General features: G+C 34.8%; 2 protein-coding genes and 1 pseudogene across 2 annotated transcripts; 2 read left to right on the top strand and 1 right to left on the bottom strand.

Annotated features, from left to right (window-relative positions):
• Window positions 1-1159: 1159 nt before the first annotated feature.
• LOC133698953 (peroxisomal membrane protein PMP22-like) lies at window positions 1160-4164 on the bottom strand (annotated as a pseudogene).
• A 1762-nt stretch (window positions 4165-5926) lies between these two features.
• LOC133698294 (probable F-box protein At4g22030) lies at window positions 5927-7396 on the top strand. The gene has a single exon (XM_062121168.1). The coding sequence runs from the start codon at window positions 6007-6009 to the stop codon at window positions 7252-7254; it is 1248 nt and encodes a 415-aa protein (XP_061977152.1). The 5' UTR covers window positions 5927-6006; the 3' UTR covers window positions 7255-7396.
• A 7000-nt stretch (window positions 7397-14396) lies between these two features.
• Window positions 14397-16315, top strand: LOC133698161 (probable F-box protein At4g22030). The gene has a single exon (XM_062121005.1). It carries the CDS (start codon window positions 14948-14950, stop codon window positions 16199-16201), a length of 1254 nt encoding a protein of 417 aa, XP_061976989.1. The 5' UTR covers window positions 14397-14947; the 3' UTR covers window positions 16202-16315.
• The last annotated feature ends 1076 nt before the right edge of the window (window positions 16316-17391 follow it).

The raw sequence follows: 17391 nt of genomic DNA, 5'->3' as shown, positions 1-17391 counted from the left end.
AAGGTTTATATGATTATAGAAACAGAATGATAGGTTTATATGATTATAGAGATAATCATAATTAGTATTCACTTGATATAAGGTTTATATGATTATACAAACAAAATGATAATCTTGTATAGATGCATATTTACTAAGAATTGGTTTGGTTTGTGTAGAGTAATTGACATAATAAAAATACCTATAACTTTTTATTTGATTTTTAGATCACACACAAATTTAACAAAAGGTTTTCAGCTTTAAAGGAGGGGTGGCTCAATATAATTCGAGACTGGAAAAACCTTCAAATTAGGTTGTTAGAAACAATTTTGTTATTTTTTTTAATATATTTTTAGATTTTCTAATTTGTTTATAACTTTTATAATTTTTTTCTTTTTAATTAGGAATCTTAGTTTTGTTTAGGTAAGGTTTAAACAGAAAACATTCCGTAATAAAATTTATTATAATTTTTGTGTGGAGACAATTTTTTTTCAACAAAACTCTGTATTCTCATGCTTTTTGCTCTTTTTTTTTTCTCATGCGCCAAAAGTCTGATATCTCAACCGATTCCAAGTACAAAAAATTATCCAAAGCAGCAAGCAATTACTTGAAACTTGAAAGCCACAAAAGTAGCTATAAAGCTGCAAGATAAATGTTTTTTTTTTATTTCCATATGAATCACAATTTGAATTTTTTATAGCCACGCCTGATCGACGGACTATGTCTGTATGTCATATACACACCCTGCTATAGCAGTAGGAAAAGAGAATTAGTCAGCATAATTAAACAACTCTAGGAGTTGACATTTGGAAGCAGAGGCCATATTATAATGTAATACTAAAAAATAGTAAAAATCTTGGACTTGCATGCAAGCTTTTCAGATTCTGTCTATCTTGAACATGAGTGCTGAAGGACGAGATTGTGTCAAGGTTCCCTGTGTCAATGTCAGGCCGACATGAGCATATGGTATAGAACAGCTGAAATGAAGTAAAATGCAGACTAGTCTATCAAATTGGCCACTATCATTTAAGTTGTAGAAATCACAAGATTGGCTGTTCAACAAGAATCCACACAAAGGAAAGAAAATTGGGGTAAAGCACTCGGTTCGTGACACAGAACATACTGAAAATCACAAAAAAATCATTCATTAGTAAAGCAAAAAAAAAAAAAAAAAACTGAGTGAGAGAGAGAGAGAGGAGATAACATTTCCCAAATAAAATTTCATCAATATCCATCACACATTACACAAATAATTGAAGGCCTAATATTGCTGAGTTTATGGTTGCTCAAAACAATGTGCTAGCCACATAATATGTTCATGCAACAGGAAGCATTATTCATCTTTGGTGATTTCTGTTCTTCTGTTAACCTTTGGTCAACGCCATTGACTTTGCTCGGAGATTTAGAAATATTCCCCTGAAAATGACATTAAGGAGGAAACGGAATCCAATCTCATTTTCTGTAAAATTTGATAAAGAAAATTTGAAGTAGAGAAGAGTAGGGTGGAGACGAAGTAAATACCAGCCTACTGCGATAAGGCTGTGGAAAATAACACGAAACTGCAGTGGCACGTACTGGTGATTTACCCACCCAACGACTGGCCAGAACTGCGTTTTTTTTCATTTATCAAAGTTTTATGACAATGAGCGGATTTTTTTTTTAATGTAACAAATCGCATTGATTGTAATGAGAAAAGAGCAATACCGTCCATGATGCAAACTGCACTGCTGGGTATTCCTTTTTTAGTTTAGTTTTCACTTGCATCCAGGGTCTTCCTGCATTTCATGTTTCTAGTTAGATGATAAGCAGCAATGATGTTCTTGTCTGTCATGCAACAAACAATTGAATCAATATATCGTTTCCTCATGCCTGTATGAAATTTTTTGTAAACCTAGCCAACGAATGCTTCTTTCTGAGCTAAGTTCATTTACAATTTGACAGTTCTTTGACTTTACAAATTCATGCATAACTACTTAGAATTGAAAAACAGAACAAAGCTTACATTGGGATTATGATTCTTGAGTAGTGCCAGAAACCAGTTTATATGTTAATCCCTTTGTTTTGCTACAAATTCTTTTCCATGGATATGGACTTGTAACTTCACCGATGTAGTTTTTAGTGTGTCATACCACACTTTATGGACACAAGAGCTTAGAAAAGCCAACCCTAAGGTAATCAGATAGTATTGCGGCTTTGTTGAGTTGTGAGTCTATGATGAGCTGATACAGACTTACCGTCAATAACCATCCCATAATAAATCATGAAAACCAAGTTGTTCCACGGAGAAGCTGTCAACTGCTGCACAGCCACCTGAAATAAAAGGATTCAGCATTTTAGAATGGTTATTTAATTTAGTAGGCATTAAAGGTTACTGAAATATATAGAACATAATTAAGGTAGAATGAATTGAAAATAGCATTGGTGATAGGAAGGTTACCAATCCACAATAGAAGAATTACGAGTACAAAATTTCACAAATGGAGCCACAAAGTTAGTATACCTTCTTGGCAACTGTTGCGGTATCCTTCTTTCCCTTGAAAATTTTTTCCAGCATTAAATGTAGGAAATGCCCGAATGGTCCCAGATATCCAAACCCAAAAGGCTGCATTTAGCCACGTTAGGGTGGATGATTGTAAAAGGAGAAGAAAAAATGTAACAGTAGATATGCAGATGTGAATTAACATACCAGCAGCTGACATGCATACAACTCAGACTATTCACAACTATTTAATGTATTTAAAAACCCAACTTTGCTTTAGTTTATGCATGCTACCAGGGAATCACTATTTTGCTTTGCTGTGGTCAATTCAACTCAATTGAAACTGAAAACCCACACTGAAAGACCAGATTCATGGAATGAAATACAGGTAGATTTCATCATTTCGGTGTGCAAAATGCTTGTTAGATGCAATTCTTGGTATTTAGCAGGAAGTGATCAAAGTTAAACAACAGAATAAAAAGTTCATAAGTAGCAAGAAATAAATGGCAGCATTGTTTTGCAGTTAAAAATCAGACAGGTGTATGATCATAAGTGACAAAAGAGGAGTAATGCCTCCGTAGCACTTGGAATTGGTATAAAAATCTCACTACTCCACAAGTATTGTAAATCTGATCAGATTTTACAGTTAAAAATCAGACAGGTGTATGATCATAGGGCTGAAGTGTTCATCAGCTTCTCTACAGTTTGCTTATACAGGTATTGCGAACAAAGGCAAAGTAGTGTAGAGAAACAAATACCAAAACTCCCCATCCCTCCCCATGGATTCGTGGTTTTTCAATCACAATTTCCTTTCTATGTTTGCAACAGTTCGTAACTATTTGATACACATCCACCAAGCAATATACTCTCCCATTTTCCAGAAATAATATGATTCAACTTCGAAACAGAAGAAACAATTTACAAACCAATGCAAAGTTGTGAATCCTCTATCACAGTATACCAGTCTACAACTAAGTGCAATTCCCTGAAATAAGTCGGCTTCATTGAACTGATAATCCAAACTTCCACCAAAGTCTCAGCTTTCCTATTATTTCCGATCAATGAAGTTACAGTATTCTACAACAAAAATCAAAGGGAAAAAGAAACTGAAACCAATAAAACTCACACTGCTCACTCACAGTTCATTGGAAAACGAATTGAAGGTAATGAAATGAGAAAGAAGCTTATACCACTTTGAGCAAAATCCTTTTAATTTGAAGTTTCTGTATGCCAGAGAGTTTCTGTGCTACTATGTCACTGACAGCTGACAACACCCCTGCTGTAATTGCCTGCATTACACAAATATTTCTTACAAAATCCGATCATATTACAAATTCAAAAAGGTCATTCATTTACAAATGTGGATCTCAATTTTTCATAACACAATTGCAATCATCAAGAGGGTAGTTGACCCCAATTCCCCATCTTAAAAGAAAACCCAAAAAAAATGAAAAGATCCAAACTTTCATCACATTCTTCCCTCAATCAAATACCCCATAAAAAATGAAGCCCAAAACATTCGAAAAAACTAGAAAAGATTCAAACTTCAATCACTTCCTTCCTCAATCAAAAATAAATCCAAAACAAACAAAAAAACACATAACAAAGAAAGAGATTTGACATCAAATATATACCTTAGTTCTCAAGGGGTGCTGTTGAAGCTGTAACAAGTACTGTTGCAGTCCTCTCTTCGCTACTCACCCCATTTTTTATATTACATTTGCCTGTAAAATTGAGCAAGAAAGACTCAACCTTCTGTACTAATCACTCTCACCCAACTTCCTCTCGTTAACTTGACCAGTGACTCGCTCTAAAAAATATCAGACGAAGACATAAGAAAGTGACAAGTGGGAAGTTAGGAGCTGTAGTAGGTGTCAGTTAGTGTCTGATGCTTGGCTGAGAAAGGACTGCCAATAGTGACATGAGCTCCAAGGGTTTGAGTCGTTTGACTATATTTCATTACAACATGGAAATATTCTATTTACTTCACAATATAAACTGCAATCTTATCGCAAATTGTTTACTTGGTCAAGATAGTGATTTGCTAACCCCTCCATTTTTTTATGAAACAAGAACTTGAAAATGTCAAATTATTGCGATTTAATTTCATTATAATAACTATAACTTTTTGTCTATCAGCATCTTGATTGTAAGAATTAAGATTTTCCTATATTACTTTGTATATTTTTAGAGAATAAATAAAGATATTTTTACAATGGAATCATAATTTAATTCGTAGCCGCAAAAAATATTAAACAATCTTTTTTTTCATTTGGTTTAGCAATCAGGGGGTAATTATGAAAATTTATAATTATCAATACTTACAGCATTAAAAAAGAAACAAATATAAAAAAAAAATCACATTTAATCTATGAAAAAATATAAGAATTTATTTTTCTTTCGTGTGTCTATCTTTCTTATAATTATGCAAATATTAGTTAAGTAAATCAAGTCTGTTTTTTTTTATTAAAAATATATTGTATGTATCAAGATTCAAGAATTCATATTTATATTTAAATTTGATTGAGAGGTTACGAGTAAAGAAAAATCGAACTTTTTTTCTTAAACTCTCTAGCATATATCAAATATATACCACTAATCTAATGCTAATTCTTTGAGAAAATCCTTATATAAACACTAATTCTAGTTTAATAATTTTATCATCCCATGTCATTAACTATAAATTTGTAATATAGTGGAGCTCCATCATCTATCAAACTGTCCTGACTTGCATCAACATAGTCTGTATAGAGAATTCAGCATCTTTTGTAGTTCCTCTGGGAGGATTTGTGGTTGGGCTTGTTTTACAAGTTTTGGCATATGTTGTTCTTATGTTGATGATCTGCGTCCTAAATTCTATAATATGTGAAGAAGTTTGTGACCTAAAAACAACTTGAAACGAAGAATATAATATATGAAAGGAGTTATTCATACTGGTATATCGGGTTACCTAGGAGTTTATAAATTTTGATCTATCAACATAAGGAGTTATTATATTATTTAGATTTATTTTGAACAAATCAATTATATATATTATCTAGGTCATGTCACTAATTAAACAAGCAGAATTGATCAGATCATTATATCATTCCACTACTTGTTATATATAGACAAGAAGAATCTTGCATGAGCAATGATGTCAAGAAATTGAGAAAACATATACTATGAAAACAGAATTGATCAATTTAAATGGTAATAACGTAGGTTGATCAAGTTTTACAATGTCTCGCCTAAGACCCAGTAAAGCTATATAGGCTGAAGGGTGAATTTTGAAGTAGACAAAGTTTTCAAGAGACTGAATGGGTCCGGTCGGCAGCTATTATGCCTCGTCAACTATGTCATGCATGCAGCGGTCAATTCAACCCGTAAGACCTTTTCTTTTTCAGTTATGTTCGTTACTATAAAAAACCTCCATTGTCTCCCTCCATTTTCATCATCAACCTCTGAATTCTCGTCCTACATATCACAAACACATTAGAGAAGCCAAAGAAATTAGAAAGCCGATACATTTTCTCAAAAAAGAAAAGGCATAATCCATATACATTAATATGGCCTCTTTACAAGCTTCAAGCTTTCTTTTCTCTTGTAGTTGTTCAACAAGAATCAATACTGCCATTTCTGTACCTAAGCTTCCAGGAATTCGTATTTCAGTTCCAAGAAATGCATTAAATGTAGTTGAGGAACTGAATTTAAGAGATGGGTTCACAAGTGCAATCCCAATAGAGAAGATTAATACTGCCACTAACACAAGGATTGATCAAGAACCAGCAACTACTAGAGCTACAGTCAAGCTTTATGCCATCTTGGAAGCCGTTGCAGATAGAGTAGAGATGCACAAAAACGTTGGGGAGCAACGTGACAATTGGAACAAACTTCTTTTGGATTCAATTAACATGATCATTCTTACAGCTGCAACCATGGCTGGTGTATCAGCAGGAGCTCCTCTTTTAGCTTTGAAGTTATCATCAACGCTTTTATTTTCTGCAGCTACTGGAATGTTACTGATCATGAACAAAATCCAACCTTCACAGCTTGCAGAAGAGCAAAGAAATGCCACTAGATTGTTCAAGCAACTTTATAGACAAATACAAACTACACTTGCTCTTCGTGATCCTACGGAGTTAGATGTGAAGGATGCCATGGAGAAAACATTGGCTCTTGATAAAGCTTACCCTCTTCCTTTGTTAGGGAGCATGATTGAAAAGTTCCCTGAAAAATTTGAGCCTGCTGTGTGGTGGCCTAAATCAATTGAGACCCAAGGAAGTAAACAGCCTAAAAAGGTGACTACACAAGGAAAGAATGGGTTGAGTGAAGATCTTGAAGGGGAGATGAGGGAGGTGATTGAAGTGATAAAGAAAAAAGACAGTGAAGATTATACGAGGCTTGGCAACTTTGCATTGAAGGTAAACAAAATCTTAGCTATCTCAGGTCCATTACTCACTGGCATTGCAGCTGCTGGGTCTGCCTTTGTAGGCCATGGATCTTGGGCAGCAATTGTGGCAGTGACAGCAGGAGCATTAGCTAGCACGGTCAGTACCTTCGAGCATGGTGGCCAAGTTGGTATGGTGGTTGAAATGTATAGAAACTGCGCTGGATTCTTTACACTTTTGGAAGAAACAATTGAATCTACAATTCAAGAAGGGGATTTGGAGAAAAGGGAAGGAGAAATGTTTGAAATGAATGTAGCATTGAAACTTGGAAGAAGCTTGTCACAGCTTAGAGATCTTGCTAGAAAATCATCTTCTTCTCATGCTGATGGAACAAGCATAGATGAGTTTGCCAGCAAGCTATTTTGAAAGTAGAATTATTTTTTTTGTCCATAACCAATCACTTTATTTTATTATTTTCAAGACCAATTCCTTGTACAAAGTGGCTTCTCTCAGTCCTCTAACCTCAAACTTGTATGCAAGTCCAAGATTCTTACTATTGCATATAAAATATTGCAGAAATTGCGAATGCTTCCATTCATTTATTGAACTATACCAAGAAAATCTGATTTCCCACACATTTCCAAAAATCTTAGTACTTTCTACATTTTTATCATAAGATCAAATGGACTGCTATCTATGAGATCACTTCTACATGTGAGATAATTTGAAAGGTCAAAGAAAGAAAAGAAGAAATTGTTGATGTCTCTCCTGAGACCCAAGAACTTTGACATTTTTATCAAAGTATTCTTCAGATTTTCAAAAATCCAAGTCCTTTCGACATTTTTATCATAAGATCAAATGGACTGCCATTTATGAGATCACTTCTACAAGTGAGATAATTTGTAAGGACATAACTTTGAAGTAGACGAGGCCTCTTGAGAGGATATTTAGGCTTAAGTAAGAAAACTTGAAATGTAGAAATAATAATAGTGATGTTGCATAATATAATTAATGTAGAAATATTTGCACATATATATCAACAATAAGACTGATCAGATCTCCAATTGGCTATTGAAATGTTTACTGAAAGGATAGTTGAAGCATTGTAAAGATGCTGTACCCGTATTCAAGGGCATTGCCATCAAATTAGGATCAATGTCTTTTTGGACAAGGCATTGTTGCTAACAATGTCCAAGTACCAAGTATATAAGATTTTTGTTTTGCTGGTTTCAAATTGTAACTTTGTAAGATTATTCTTGGATATATTATCAGCAGTCTTTTATGCATACTCTAATCTTGCTTGGATCTTAGGATTCCATGCATGAACTTAAAAGTAACATTAATACGGTTGATCATCATAAAATTTTGGTTTTTCTTTTGTTGGTAGAATATGGTTTTTTTCCTTCTTTAATATTCTTTACGTCTTAATCTTATTGACCCTTTCAAATATCACTATAGCAGTTTTTTTGTTCTTTTAATGGCTGTGATTCTCTTTAAGGTACGGGCATTGCTAGTTAACGTTTGGCAAAAGAAAATGACTGATGAACTACTAAAGAGTTACATTTGATGGACAATATTCAAAGCTGCAAGGGAAAAATAATTCCTTTACAATTATGGCAAAAGGAATTGGAATTTGAGACCATAAGAATTACAAGATGGCAAGCTGCGTTTTTCTGTTGAGATGAAAAAAATTCGGGATTGATATGGTGATTAAATTATTATTTTTTCTCTTTTTTTTTTATTCAAGGTACTTTGGCCAGAATCTAAAAGGATTTATTAAATATATTAAGCTGAATTTAAGTGATGGGTTCACAAGTATAATCCCGTTACGAAATGCGAGACCAGATCATCAATATGAAGCAAGCGAAATGATTACTCTAACAGCTACAACCATGGCTGGTGTAGCAGCAGGAGATCCCGTTGTGGCTTTGAAGTTATCTCCAACTGTTTTATTTTCTGCAGCTACCCGAATGTTACTTATATGGACAAAATTCAACCTTCACAGCAGAAGAGCAAATAAATGCCACAAGATTGTTCAAGCAGCTTTATAGCCAAATACAAACTACACTTGCTCTTCGTGATCGTAAGGAGTTAGATGTGAAGGATGCCATGGAGAAAACTTTGGCTCTTGATAAAGCTTACCTTCTCCCTTTGTTAGGGAGCATTACTGAAAAGTTCCCTGAAAACTCTGAGCCAGCTATATGGTGTCCAAAACCAAATGTATCCCTAGGTAGAAAACAGGTGATGAAAACATAAGGAAAGAATGGGTGGAATGAAGATCTTGAAAGGTGATAAAGACAAAAGACAGTGAAGATTATATGAGACTGCAGCTTCTGGGTCAGCCTTTGTAGGCCATGGATCTTGGGCAGTAATTGTGGAAGTGACAGAAGGTGCATGAGCATGGCGGCCAAGCTGGTATGGTGGTTGAAATGTATAGAAACTGTACTTGCTACTTAAATTGAGAATTCTGTATATTGTATTGATCAGAATATGGTACATAAGGAAACAATTTATATAGAACCTATGTACTATTTTAAGTAAACAGATCATAAAATAAAATTAATTATATTTACATCCTATATGTTAGTTATTAAACTTGTTTATCAATATTAAGTGTATTGAAGTTAGTTCAATGAATAATCATCCACATTAGAAATACTATTAATCTAGAATTATTATGAATCTAGTAGTACAATGAATCTAGAGTAAGTATTGAAAAGTCTAATATTAATTAAGTACTTTAAAAATTGTAAAAGACATTTTATAATGTCTATATATATTGTATGGATTTGATAATGAAAGGTGTGAGAGTACCATTGTTTAGTGTATTGTATTCCACCAAATTATGTGAGTTGTGATCCCTCCTCTGTTCTGTCATTTGTTTTTTTCAACAAAGTGGTATCAGAGCTTGCGAGTAAATATGGCTTCCAGTAACAATATTTCTCAATTTCATATTCCCCGTCTTACCAAACAAAACTATGATCTGTAGTGTATTCAATACAAGGCACTACTAAGATCACAAGAGTTATGGGAGTTAGTTGAAGATGGTTACACTGAACCAGAATCAACAAGAGAAGAGGCAGCAATGAGTAATGTAAAAAGACAAACATTGAGAGAATCAAGGAAGAAGGATAACAAGGCGTTATTCACCATTTATCAAAGACTTGATGAAGCAACTCTTGAGATGGTGGCACTAGCAAAGACGTCAAAGGAGGCATGAGAAATGCTTAACAAGACTTATAGTGGAGTTGAAAAGACAAAAAGGGTACGGTTGCAAGCATTGAGAGGAGACTTTGAGAAGTTGAGTAAAGAAAGTAATGATACAGTTTCATATTACTTCACAAAAGTAATCTCTGTGGTTCACCAGATGAGAAGGAATGGTGAAAATATTGATGATGTTCGTGTGATGGAGAAAATTTTGAGGTCTTAGGATTCAGAGTTTGATCATGTGGTCGTAGCAATTGAAGAATCAAAGAATTTGGAAGATCTGACAGTAGAAGAATTAATGGGATCTCTACAAGCCCATGAGTAGAAAATTGATAGAAGAGGAGAAGGAAGATCTCTTGAACAAGCATTGCAAACAAAGTTAACCGTGAAGAATGTTAATGAATCTGGCATAGGAGCATTTCAAAGAGGAAGGTTCATTCATAGAAAAAGAAGAGGAGGAAGATCATTCAGAAATCAACAATCTCATGGAGCACGAAATCAAAATTTTAATTTCAGAGGCCGTGGCAGAAGCAGAGGAAGAAGTCATGGAGGATATTCAAATTGGAGGAATAATCATGCAAACATACAATGTTAAAATTGTAAAGAGTATGGTCATTTTGCTTCATATTGTTCACAACACAAATTTGAAGACAAGAATGTCAACTTTGCTGAGAAAGAAATTGATTATGAAGAGCCTGCATTATTGTTGGCTTGTGGAAAATTTGATGGCTGCAACTCCAGCACCTGGTATCTAGATACAGGAGCATCAAATCATATGTGTGGTATGAAGGAAGCATTTGTTGATATCGATGAAAGTTATAAAGGTAACATTACCTTTAAAGATCTTTCTCAAAGACCAGTTGAAGGAAGAGGCAGAATTCTTATTGAACTTAAGAATGGTGAGCAGAAGTTCATATCAGAAGTTTTTTATGTTCTAGACATGAAGAACAACATTCTGAGTTTGGGGCAATTTTTGGAGAAAGGCTTTAAAGTGCAGATGAAAGACAAGAATCTAAAGATTTTTTATGAGTTTGGAGCTGCAATTGCTTTAGTTAAAATGACTAGAAACAGGATGTTCCCTCTGGATCTGAGCATATATCTGTCAAAATGTTTTATGCAGAAATCTCTAACATGATGAATTATGGCATCTGTGATATGGACATTTGAACTATGGATCACTTATGCTGATGGAGAAAAGCAAAATGGTTCTTGGAATACCAAAGTTAGAGCACACAAGCAGAATGTGTGAAGTGTGTGTAATGGGAAAGCAGCACAGAAAGCCATTCCTAAAGAAGAGCTTAAGAGCATCTCAGCCTCTCGACCTGGTGTATTCATATGTGTGTGGCTCTATTTTGCCTACTTCAATAGGAGGAAGCAGGTATTTTCTCACTTTTACTGATGATTTTAGTGGAAAGACATGGGTATATGTGTTAAAAGAAAAGAAAGAAGTGTTGGGCAAATTTAAGGAGTTTAAAAATTTAGTAGAAAAACAAAGTGAATGTAAGCTAAAATGCCTAAGAACAGATAAGGGAGGAGAGTATGTTTCTCGTGATTTTGATGATTATTGTAAGGAAAATGGTATTGTTCATCAGCTCACAATGCCACAGATTCCACAACAGAATGGAGTATCAGAGAGAAAAAACAGAACTATTATGAACATGGTTAGATGTATGCTAAAAGAAAAAAAAATCCAAAAGAGTTTTGGGGAGATGCAGTTGTATGTGCTGTGTATTTGTTGAACAGATTTACAATAAAAAGACTTCAGAAGATCACACCAGAAGAAGCATGTAGCATGAAGAAACCAAGAGTTGATCATTTGAGAATTTTTGGCAGTGTTGCTTATGCCAAAATTCAAGAGGAAAGAAGAACTAAACTTGAAGATAAAAGTCAGAAATGCATACTGCTGGGATATGGAGAAAACTCGCATGGTTATAAATTGTACAATCCGATGACAAAGAAGGTGATCATGTCAAGAGATGTGAAGTTTGATGAAGAGCAAGAATGGAGTTGGAATTTTGAAGATCAGCCACAAAAACTAATTGTAGATGAAGAACAAATTCAGAAAGATGAAGGAGAAATCATGTTAGCTCCATCCGCATCAACTAAAAGTCTTGCTGGTCCTTCAAGCTCAACAACAAAAAAGACAAAGAGCATACAAGAGATTTATGATGTAACAGAAAGAATCAATCTTGATGATGTTAATATGCTTTGCTTGTTTTCAAGAAATGATCCTATTACATTTAAAGAAGCATATCAAGAAGATAGGTGGAAGAAAGCAATGAAGGAGGAGATCAGTTCCATCATAAAAAATAATACATGGGAATTGACAACACTTCCCGAAGGACACAATGCAATAGGAGTAAAATGGATCTTCAAGATAAAGAGGAATGCAGAAGGAGAAATTGAAAAACATAAAGCCAGATTAGTAGCAAAGGGGTACAAGCAACAATATGGAGTTGATTATGAAGATGTTTTTGCTCCAGTAGCAAGAATGGAAACAACAAGATTGATGATTTCCCTAGCAGCTCAGAAAAGATGGAAGATATTTTAGATGGATGTAAAGTCAGAATTCTTGAATGGTAACCTTGAAGAGGTAATGTATGTAGAACAACCAGCTGGTGTTGTGCTAAAAGGAAAAGAAGAGAAGGTTTGCAGAATGAAGAAAGCTCTTTATGGGCTTAAACAAACACCTAGAGCATGAAACTCCAGGATTGATGGCTATCTTTCCTAGAAAGGATTCATAAGATGCCATTATGAGCATGCATTATATGTGAAGAAAAGTTTACAAGGCAGAGCAATGTTTGTTTGTTTATATGTTGATGATATACTTTTCACAGGAGATGATCCAACTATGATTCAAGACTTCAAGCAATCCATGGTGAAGGAATTTGAAATGACAGACTTAGGTCTCATGGCCTATTTTCTAGGATTAGAGGTGAAGCAATACAGTGATGGAATCTTCATTTCACAAACCAAGTATGTAATAGAAGTTTTAAAGAAATTTGCTATGGAAGATTATTGTCCAGCAGACAATCCAGTTGAATATGGAACCAAGTTAACTAAAGAAGGAGAAGAAGATTTAGTTAATCCTACATACTACAAAAGTATTGTGGGTTGCTTGCGTTATTTAACATATACTAGACCAGATATTCTGTATGGAGTTGGCTTGATTAGTAGATATATGGAGAAGCCGAGAAGTTCACATTTGAAGACAGCAAAGCGGATCCTTTGTTTTGTTAAAGGAACTACAAGCTATGGATTGTTTTATTCATCTTCGCAGAATCTTGAAATTACAGGTTACAGTGACAGTGACTGAGCAGGAAGCTTGGAAGACAGAAAAAGCACAACTGGATTTGTATTCTTTATAGGTGAAACAACTTTCACGTGGACATCAAAGAAACAATCTATTGTTGCATTATCCACATGTGGAGCAGAATACATTGCTGCTGCATCGTGTGTGTGTGTGTCATGCAATATGGCTAAGGAAACTGAGGGAAGATTTGCAGTAGAAACAGAGCAAGGCTACACGAATCTTTGTTGATAACAAGTCTGCTATAGCACTTGCAAAGAATCCAATTCATCATGAACGTTCAAAACATATTGATACTCGATTTCACTTCATCAGAGAGCATATAAAAGAAGGCGATGTGGAGTTAGTTCATGTCAAAACTCATGAACAAATTGCAGATATTTTTACAAAGCCATTGAAGACTGATGTGTTCTGTTATTTGCAGAAGAAACTTGGAATCATGAAGATGGACAGAACAAGTTTAAGAGGGGAGAATGTTAGTTATTAAATTTGTTTATCAAGATTAAGTGTATTGAAGTTAGTTCAATGAATAATCATCCACATTAGAAATACTATGAATCTAGAATTACTATGAATCTAGTAGTACAATGAATCTAAAATAAGTATTGAAGAGTCTAATATTAATTAAGTACTTTGAAGATTGTAAAAGACATTTTATAATGTCTATATATATTGTATGGATTTGATAATGAAAGATGTGAGAGTACCATTGTTTAGTGTATTGTATTCCACCAAATTGTGTGAGTTGTGATCCCTCCTCTGTTCTGTCATTTTTTTTTCCAACATTATAATCATTCTCAATCAGATTATATGAGGCTTGGCCACTTGGCATTGAAGGCAAACAAAATTTTAGCTATCTGTGGTCCATTACTCACTGGCACTGCAGCTTCTGGGTCAGCCTTTGTAGGCCATGGATCTTGGGCAGTAATTGTGGCAGTGACAGAAGGTGCATGAGCATGGATCTTGAAGAGGTGATAAAGACAAAAGACAGTGAAGATTATATGAGACTAGGCCACTTGGCATTGAAGGCAAACAAAATTTTAGCTATCTGTGGTCCATTACTCACTGGCACTGCAGCTTCTGGGTCAGCCTTTGTAGGCCATGGATCTTGGGCAGTAATTGTGGCAGTGACAGAAGGTGCACGAGCATGGCGGCCAAGCTGGTATGGTGGTTGAAATGTATAGAAACTGTACGTGCTACTTAAATTGAGAATTCTGTATATTGTATTGATCAGAATTTGGTACATAAGGAAACAATATTGTGCCTTGTCACACTTGAGACCAAAGAAGCTGGCTAGGCTAGGGAGAATTTTTGAAGTAAATAATCTTCAAGTGGTGGTGAACAGGTCCATGCGAGATTCAGCAGCCAATGTTGTGCCTTGTCAACTATCACATAGTCAATTCAACCCTATGACCTTTTCTTTACAGGTATGTTCGTTGCTATAAATACCCTTCCATTGCCTCCCTCCATTTTCATCATCAACCTCTGAATTCTCACCCTACATATTACAAACACATCGAAGAAGCCAGAGAACAGAGAAATAATCAAAGAAAACCCTTACATTTTCTCAGAAAACAAAGGGAAAAAACCATATACAATATAATGGCCTCTTTACAAGCTTCAAGCTTTCTTTTCTCTTCTTCTTGTAGTTGTTCAACAAGAATCAATGCTGCTGTTTCGGTACCTCAGCTTCCAAGATTTCGTGTCCCAGTTCCAAGAACCCCATTAAGATTTGTTGAGGAACTGAATTTAAAAGATGGGCTCACAAGTACAGTCCCATTATTAGAAAACACAAGGCCAGATCAGTGTGAGCCAATCGAGTCTAAAACTACTGCAGCAGCAGCCAAGCTTTACGCAATCTTAGAAGCTGTTTCTGATAGAGTAGAGATGCACAAAAACATTGGGGAGCAACGTGATAATTGGAACAAACTTCTTTTGAATTCAATTAACATGATCACTCTAACAGCAGCAACAATGGCTGGTGTTGCATCAGCTGGTACAGTTGGAGCACCTCTTTTGGCTTTGAAGTTATCTTCTACTCTTTTATTTTCTGCAGCTACTGGAATGTTACTGATCATGAACAAAATCCAGCCTTCACAGCTTGCAGAAGAGCAAAGAAATGCCACTAGATTGTTCAAGCAACTTTATAGCCATATACGAACAACACTTGCTCTTCGCGATCCTACCGCGTTAGATGTGAAGGATGCAATGGAGAAGACATTGGCTCTTGATAAAGCTTACCCTCTTCCTTTGTTAGGAAAAATGATTGAAAAGTTTCCTGAAAATTTTGAGCCTGCTGTTTGGTGGCCCAAAACACAAGGATCCCCAAGAAAGCAGCACAAAACACAAGGAAAGAATGGGTGCAGTGGGGATCTTGAAGAGGAGATGAGGGAGGTGATTGAAGTGATAAAGAGAAAAGATAGTGAAGATTACATGAGACTAGGCAACTTGGCATTGAAGGTTAACAAGATCTTAGCCATCTCTGGTCCACTACTCACTGGCATTGCAGCTGCTGGGTCTGCCTTTGTAGGGCATGGATCTTGGGCAGCGATTGTGGCTGTCACAGCTGGTGCATTAGCTAGCACAGTCAATACATTTGAGCACGGTGGCCAAATCGGTATGGTAGTTGAAATGTACAGAAACTGTGCTGGATTCTTTACACTTATGGAAGAATCAATTGAAACCAGCATTCAACAAAGAGATTTCGAGAAAAGCGAAGACGGAGAAATGTTCGAAATGAATGTTGCATTGAAGCTTGGAAGAAGCTTGTCACAACTAAGAGATCTTGCCAGAAAATCCTCTTCTTCTCATGTAGATGGAAGCACCATAGATGAGTTTGCTAGCAAACTTTTTTGATAGTATTAGACCTCTCTGTCCATAACTAATTCACATTCTTTTAAAAATTCCTTTTGTACATCAAAGTAACATGTATAGATTATCACAAATGATATTCAATTTTTTCCTCAAGAATATGTTCAAGTATGAGAAACTTCTTTCTTACTTTGCAAGGATGAGAATTACCACTAAATTCATGAGATCTTATGATATCTAAAATGTAAAGGGAATCAATGTTCTTAAATTTTACATTTGTTCCAAGCAAGTGGTTATAGTTCTAAGAGATCATATTGTTAAAGATCACAAGTTTCATTTATTTTTAGTCATGATGCTTATGGCTAGTTAAATATACGTTTCTCGAGCTCCCAAGTTGTTGAATCTGCTAGTTGCAAAGATTGAAGATTATAATAAGTATTCTAGTTGAGTGAGTCGTCATTGCAGCCACCAAATCCAGAGGTTGGTCTTTGTGTGCTATGATTCAAAGCTGTCTCATTCAACCATTGCCTCGTAAAAATACTTTCATAAATTCCAAGAGAAAAGTCAAAATATCAAGTTTTGAATATGGAGATGTGAACAGTTGAACCTGGATTGAATGGACTTGCTCTTAATTTCAAGCCATTTCTAGGGCTTAAGGAAATAGTCCAATATGGCCCAATCTTGTAAACTTGTAGTTTCTATTACCACAAAAAAACACAAATAATATATTGAATGTTCTCTTGTAATGGATTTCCTTTACATGGTTGGTTGGTTGTCAAAAATAATTTTTTTTGACACAATACAAAAAATACAATGTAAATTTAAATTGTAAAATCAAAGTTAAATTTTTTTTCCATACAAACAACAAGCAATTCCATCAATTAATAAAGATATTGTGTACTTGTTTGTGCATGATAAAATCCTACCATACAAGATCTAAGGGAAAAAAAATAAAAAGTGGGTGGTAAGACTTTACATCGAAGAAAAAAACATTAAAAATAGTCATGTCTTCACAATTATACTTCATTGTTGACTAACACCAGTTCCAATGTTCTCTCCAGATGTATAACCATCTGTAATATTTTAGCTTATCTGATGTCTTTTGTCTTGATGGATAATATATCACTTTTAAATATTGTTATGTTTTCTTTTAGATATTGTTATAATTTTATAAGTTTCATATATTATTTGTTACATACAATGAATTTTAACAAGTGGATTAATAAGAGTTGAGA

The sequence above is a fragment of the Populus nigra genome, chromosome 7, assembly GCF_951802175.1.
Source record: "Populus nigra chromosome 7, ddPopNigr1.1, whole genome shotgun sequence".
Taxonomy (NCBI): Eukaryota; Viridiplantae; Streptophyta; class Magnoliopsida; order Malpighiales; family Salicaceae; genus Populus; species Populus nigra.
Note: the sequence above shows the minus strand (reverse complement) of the source record. Positions and strands in the feature narration are given on the sequence as shown.

Excerpts from the sequence above, each read along its gene's own strand:
- LOC133698161 (XM_062121005.1), top strand. The coding sequence starts at position 14,948 with ATGGCCTCTTTACAAGCTTCAAGCTTTCTTTTCTCTTCTTCTTGTAGT.
- LOC133698294 (XM_062121168.1), top strand. The coding sequence starts at position 6,007 with ATGGCCTCTTTACAAGCTTCAAGCTTTCTTTTCTCTTGTAGTTGTTCA.